This window comes from Triticum aestivum, chromosome 7D (assembly GCF_018294505.1).
Source record: "Triticum aestivum cultivar Chinese Spring chromosome 7D, IWGSC CS RefSeq v2.1, whole genome shotgun sequence".
Lineage (NCBI taxonomy): Eukaryota > Viridiplantae > Streptophyta > Magnoliopsida > Poales > Poaceae > Triticum > Triticum aestivum.
Genome location: NC_057814.1, coordinates 330808094 through 330814564, shown reverse-complemented (window position 1 = coordinate 330814564; position 6471 = coordinate 330808094). Strand labels below are relative to the sequence as shown.

The 6471-nt window shown below is 46.7% G+C and overlaps 1 protein-coding gene across 1 annotated transcript; it reads right to left on the bottom strand.

The window, feature by feature from the left end:
• Positions 1-260: 260 nt before the first annotated feature.
• LOC123169202 (uncharacterized) lies at positions 261-5220 on the bottom strand. Its single transcript, XM_044587044.1, has 3 exons — positions 4820-5220; positions 3937-4080; positions 261-624 (listed from the first exon to the last, which is right to left on the bottom strand). The coding sequence occupies exons 1-3, from the start codon at positions 5093-5095 to the stop codon at positions 445-447; spliced, it is 600 nt and encodes a 199-aa protein (XP_044442979.1). The 5' UTR covers positions 5096-5220; the 3' UTR covers positions 261-444.
• Between the last annotated feature and the right edge of the window lie 1251 nt (positions 5221-6471).

Below are 6471 nucleotides of genomic sequence, written 5' to 3'. Positions count from 1 at the left end.
GGACGGGGAGACGAGCAGCGAGCAGGACGCCACGCCAGGGCCACCAGGGTCAGAGCGACGCTGACTGCATATTGGTGGCCGCATGTTTACTTTGCTGGCTTCGTCCAACTGTAGTGTAGGCTGATGTTTCTGATCCCACCCAACTTTATGTTCGTCACACCTGCTTCTCTGCAGAGTCTACCATTTGCTCAATTTTTTAGAAGAACATCATTTGCTCAATTCACAAGCGAAACAAATAAAAGGTACTAGTACAGTTTACATTTGCGAAACGAAAGAAAAGTTTCATTAACGTTACTTGGCAACACAACGCAGGCGTTTCACTATGTAGTTGTGATTCTGTTGACTTGTCTCTCCACGTATACAGTATGTCAAGAAAATTACATAAATGGCCCAAAAAGGGAAACTGTAATAATAAAGAAACCAAGGAATAAATGAAGCTGCCTGTTACATTCTCATCTCGAGGTCAGGGGTAACAGATTTCCTCTTCAATCTGTGTTCTGTTCGAACCTCGTGTTGCTCACCTGTATCACCTTCATCTTCACGGTCGGGGTCTTTTGGACCTAAGTTCAGATTTATATCGGTTCCACCAACGAAATTTCCAGAATCTCGAACCTCGTCTGATGCCTGAAACAGGAAAGCGTATATGCTCAATTCTCGATTCTTTTCTCTCTTAATAGAGGACTTCAAATATGAAAAACAAGCACGCAAAATCATGTTTGCAGTGCAACCTATGGAAAGAGTACGATGGGAAAATACTCGTAGGTTTTTCCAGATGGATTAGGAAAATGGGATCTTATCTTGTTCTACTCTTACAAAGGTCTAGTTGATGGCAGTTCGTTCACCCTCATAAATTACCTATTAAGTCGACAATAAATTAACTAGTATCACAATTATTCAATGTACTAAACATATGTATCACGATCTTCGGACTGATCAACATTTTGAGATATTTTCTCATATTTGCAAAAGAGACTAAGATGACTTACACATTTAACCAACTCATGCAATAAAAAACTCCTATAGAATGCACGAGCATTTAACTTCTGTAGCAACACACAAGTATTTAGCTAGTTACCAAGAAAAGTATGTTGAGAAGAGCAGGACTACAACATTTACATATATTATCAGGTATCACAAAGTTGATTAGTAGAGACCAAAACAAAGAAATTTTACAGAAACTTCATATCAATATTCCTGGAAAATGGCGTGGTATGGGCGTATGGCTGTGAGCTCACTCAGCCGCCGTGTTGATACACACGAGCGACACGGATGGCGAACTATAACGCCACCGGACCACCTCTACCCCTCGCCGCCACCAAGACGCACGCACGGGCTCACTCGGCCACCATGTTGCTCCACACGAACATACACGGGTAGCAAACTGTAGCCCCTGCCGGACCACCTCACCCTTCGCCACCTCCTCTCCCCCTCGCCGCCACCAGGACGCGCTGCTGGGCAAAGCCGTGTTGCTCCACATAAACAAACACGGGTGGTTGACTCCAGCACCCCCCCACCCCCTCCGACCACCTCACCCTTCGCCGCCACCAGGACGCGCCGCTGGGCAAAGCCGTGTTGCTCCACACAAACAGACACGGGTGGCGAACTCTAGCCCACCTCACCCCTTGCGGCCGTGGCGGTGCTTCTATTTCGTTTGCGATTGCGGTTGTTTGGTGGCTGGCTTGTGCAGGGACCGGTGCAGAAATGGTCACGCAGCGGCAGCACGTGGCCCTCGATGCTCCTCGGCGGGCGTGTCGTCATCGCTTGGGAGTGCGGCGCCTGGCTCACTGGCTGTAGCTGGTGCGCTGGAGCTGTGGCGCAGCTCTGCTACGGTGGCCTGGTGGTGGCGCGTGGAGGCCAGGATGCAGCTATTGGCGAGCTCGATGCGCAGATCCGGCGTCGGCTCGTCTTCGTGCGCGGTGATGGCCGAGGTTGGGACGCGCATTCCCGGCGGGAGTGCTCCTTGGCAGCTCTCTGGCCATGGCGTGGTGTGCTCTGGCTCGGTTGGGTGAGTGATTAGGAGGAGTTGCTCCTTACCCGACCGGCGGGGCGCATGGATGCCATGGCGGTGGCCCCGGGATGTTGCTGCATACGCTTCTCGCACATCTTGTGGTGATTCGTTGCAGCGACGGTGAGCTGCGAATCGAGACAGCGGCACAACGACGATGAGCTGTGGGTCAGAATGGTGGCGCAGCGGCGCTCATTCTTGGGGTTGGTTTAGGGAGCCATGGAAGGTTGTGGTGCTCAGGTGGTCTGGCGGCCGTGGTGGTGGTTGATGGTGGTGTCGAGTTGACTTGATGCAGTGTCATAGGGCATGGTGAACTGCTAGTGAATGCCAAAGCACCGATCTCAGTCGATGCCGGGAAGGAGGCATCCTAGGACATTGTTCTCCTTGTTGGAGGCATCGTCATGGAGCCCCTTCACCTACCTGGGCATTTGCATCTCGAGCTCTCCACGTGAAAGCCTAAGCTTCGGCTTTGCCCGGAGCGGGCGACGACGTTGTTCTTGTCGGTTTTTCCCTTGGGGGCGTTGGCGGTTGGTGTCGTCCCGCACCTTCGTCATCGGCTAGGCGGGTGCTTGCCTCAAGGCCGACGTTGAAGCCGGAGCGACGGCTCCGGAGGACGTATTTGTGCTGCTTGGCGTCGAGTCTAATGACTTGGGTGGCAGAGTCATCGGCATCATACACTGCATTGGAGCCAGTGTGGAAGTCCATGCGGCGGTCGCGAAGTACGCCTTTGCATTGCTGGGTGTCGATTCTAGTCACTTGGGTGGCGGAGTCGTCGGCTTAACTGATACACAACCTTAAGACCGGTGTTTGTGCATTGCTGAGGTTTGTAAGCCGGAGCGGCGGCCCCGGGTCATGTGGTAGGGTGTAGACTCTGATCACTTGGGTGATGGAGTCCTTGCCTCGCTTGGAATGCAACCTCGGGGCTAGTATGGCATAGATTGTATCGGTTTCAGCCAATTTTCCTTATTAACTGGTCGATTCTCTTCTTCTATATGAAAAAGGCAGAGCTCATCCCGGCTGCTCAAAATAAAATATTCCTGGAAAATTATTTCCCAATGAACAAGGTGATTTTTATATAGTTATAATGTAGACCGAGTAGTAGACATGACAATAGTGTAAATATGTCAGTACATCCATTGTTTACAAGGTGGTAAAGCGACCTAAGGTGAGCACCACCCGCTCCGATGCCTAAGCGCCGAAAGCGGGCATATTTCTAAGGCGCTGCCAGGGCGCCTTATCACTCAAGCGATGCTTAGGCCTTGTACAATGCTAGGTGCTTAGGGAGGTGCTTAGAAAAATAAACCGGGTTTTTGTGAAGCACCGGTACCTATTTCTAGAGGAGAGACGCTTAACTAAGCGTCTACCCTGTACAAATAAGCACCGGTGCTTAAGGAAAGCCTGATTTATTTCTCTAACCACCTCCCCTAAGCACCTTGCATTGTACAAGGCCTTAAGAGTCTAAAGCAAGACGCCTTATAAACAATGAATATATCTTAAAATAACATCCGGACAAGCTAGAGGTTTAAACTTTTTATTTATTTTTAGAAGTGGTATGGTTTGGTGAACCACAGCTACCAAGGCATAAGATACATGAAGCGTGACACTATTACCAACTATCTGCACAAAATAATGTAGCGCTCCTTGTGAGAGCGCACATGAATCATGATTGGATGCTAAACGATGAAATATTTCAAATAGTAAACTGTTGGATGCTTTGCCGGGCAAAACTATTTGAGTCATTATATAATAGCATATAATGTTTATATGAATCAAGAAAATGAAATTCAAAGAAGAGCAATGTTGTCACTTATTGTTGTAAAATGACATGTGATGCCACGTGTTGTCTAATGGTTGAATATTAGTGAATTAATGAAGATAACCATTGATAACCATCACAAACTAGTTATACAACTAAGTAAGTCCGATTTTACCTGGGACTCATCCATAAGTATATCATCCATATTAGTTTTCCCAATAGACTGCTCAGTTTCCGTAGATGAAGGTTCTCCATCATTAGCCTTGTTCTCATCATCAGATTTGGCAGATTCTTGCCTTTGATCTTGAACTACAGAAACCTGTAGTGTGGATAGACTCAGTACATACCGACTGACAAGGTATCAGGAAAATAAAGAGTAGAATACCAGAGTTTCAGAGGTAAATATTGTCACCAACAGTGATCCAATTTGTAAGTACAAGCATATGATGGAAAGGCGACAAGACAAGCGAATACAAATATAAAATGAGCATGTACTTCTACATGAAGTTAATGTGTCCAAAGCTGAAACTCAATAAAGGTGTTCATGACCCATGATAACTTGAAGATTATCAATAATATTTGAACTAAGCTAAACCAATGATAGTAGGGCGTTTCAATACTGGTGTTAAATTATCAAAGAAACTTGCTGATGATTCACCAAGAAACAACTAAGGTGCTATAGCTCAAAAGTTAGTGTAGACTACAGTTTGACAGCAGCGGATTATACTATATGCTTATGAACAACTAACACTTGTAGGAATAACTAATACTACAAGTTTAGCACCATGGAAAACACCACAGCTGTATAATTACCCAACTCGCAAACAAACAAAACAATCCTCTATATTTGCAGATCGATCCGACCATATGGTCTGATTTTGTTGCATATCCCATAATTCTCTTAACATAAGAGGTCAATTACTACTTAAAGAGTTCAATTCGACCGAGATAAAAAAATTAATCAACCAAAAGAAGCTAAAGATACATCCTGGCACCAAATCAAACTCATCGTACCACCAGAAAGTGACCACACCAAATAAGTACATAAGAATCCTCACCGGCACGTACCGCCGCCTTCTCGTGGCCGTCTTCGCCGGTGCCGTCTGCTCCTCATCTCCTTCGTTGGCGCCGTTCAGCGGGGTCCACTTGAACAGGATGAGGTTATTTCCACGAGATCCAGTCCCGGTTGAGGAGGCCGCGGCGGAGGTGGCCGTGGCCGTGGCGGCGGAGATGGTGACCCATTCCTTCCGCCACTTCCTAACGGGCCCGGTGAACGTCATCGCGGGGCCGTAACGGGCCGACGAGCGCCCTAACCGCGCGCCAACGCCCTCCATGGCAGGGAATTCCTGTGACGGCGGCGGCGGCGGCGGCGGTGTTCTTCTGCCGCGAAGTGGGACCGAGCGCCGCGAATAATTAGGTTCAGGAAATAATTCGTCCAGAAGTAACACGAGGAAGGGTGTGATTCGTCTAATTCATATCTTAGATGTTTTTTAAGGATGTCACATTTAAGCTCCCACAAATATATAATGCAGCAATAAGAAATAAAAAAAACCACAAACAGAGTCGAAATCACGTTAGATGTGACAACTATGTCACATCTAAATGTATCCTAGACCCTTGACCGATAATTGAGACCGGTTCGCAATGACCGTGGAATCAAGGCATCTCCAACGCCCAAAATGGAGACCAGAAGCGTCGACGGACACATCTGTGTCGACGGATGAAAAGTTGTCATTCAATACTTATCTAGGCCTTCCCGTTATGGTTGGTTTAGATAGGAGCGATAGTTTCACCCACCTTGTTAAGAGGATTGTGAACAGGTTGAAAGGATGGAAGAAGAAAATATTGTCGTTGGATGGCAAGAAAAGTTTACTGAAAGCTGTAATCCAGTCTATTCCGGTGTTTGCTATGGCAGTGTTTAACATTCCAAAGAAAGTTTGTAAAGAGATTACAGATGCAATGGCAGGTTCTGGTGGGGCAATCCTGAGGAAGAGAAAAAAATGTAATGGCTTGCTTGGTGGCGAATGTGCCTTCCCAAAGATAAAGATGGTATGGGCTTTAGAGATTTGCATGCTTTTAATCTCGCAATGTTGGTCAAACGGAGTTGGAGAATGATCACTCACCCTGACACCTTGTGTACAAAGGTCCTGGGAGCAAAATATTTTTCCGATGGAAATTTATCGAAAGCAGGACAAAAAGAAGGATCCTCTTATACATGGCAAAGCATTGTGGCAGGTTTGCGAACTTTTAGAAGGGATTATATTTGGACTGTAGGAAGTGGAGAAAAGATAAATATTTGGGAGGATCATTGGATATCCACCAGCCCCACAAGAATGGTGTACACAAGGAAGGATAATATTCTGTTGAGGACACTGGATGAGCTTATTGACCCAAACACAAGAACATGGGACGAAGAGTTGATCAGGAGCATTTTCTTGCCAGTGGATTCGGAAAGAATTTTGAGAATCCCATTATCTGAACACCTAACTGATGACTTTGTGGCGTGGCATAAGACGAAATCATTTGTGTTCACATTCCGGTCTGCATACTACACCGAGTGGGATCACCAATTTGACTCTAGGGTGGTTAGTACTGAGGGGCCTTCATCGGTTAATCCTGTTTGGGCAGCAGTTTGAAAACTCAATGTCCCTAGCAAAGTCAAAATTTACATTTGGAGAGCTTTACGTGGTGTGATCCCGGGAATGGGGGT

What these genes read in the sequence shown, in the direction of transcription:
- LOC123169202 (XM_044587044.1), bottom strand. Translation starts at nt 5,095, where the DNA reads ATGGAGGGCGTTGGCGCGCGGTTAGGGCGCTCGTCGGCCCGTTACGGC. An exon ending in GAAGGCGGCGGTACGTGCCG is followed by an intron (nt 4,081 to 4,819) that starts GTGAGGATTCTT and finishes TCCACACTACAG; the next exon opens with GTTTCTGTAGTTCAAGATCA. An exon ending in TACTTATGGATGAGTCCCAG is followed by an intron (nt 625 to 3,936) that starts GTAAAATCGGAC and finishes TTCCTGTTTCAG; the next exon opens with GCATCAGACGAGGTTCGAGA.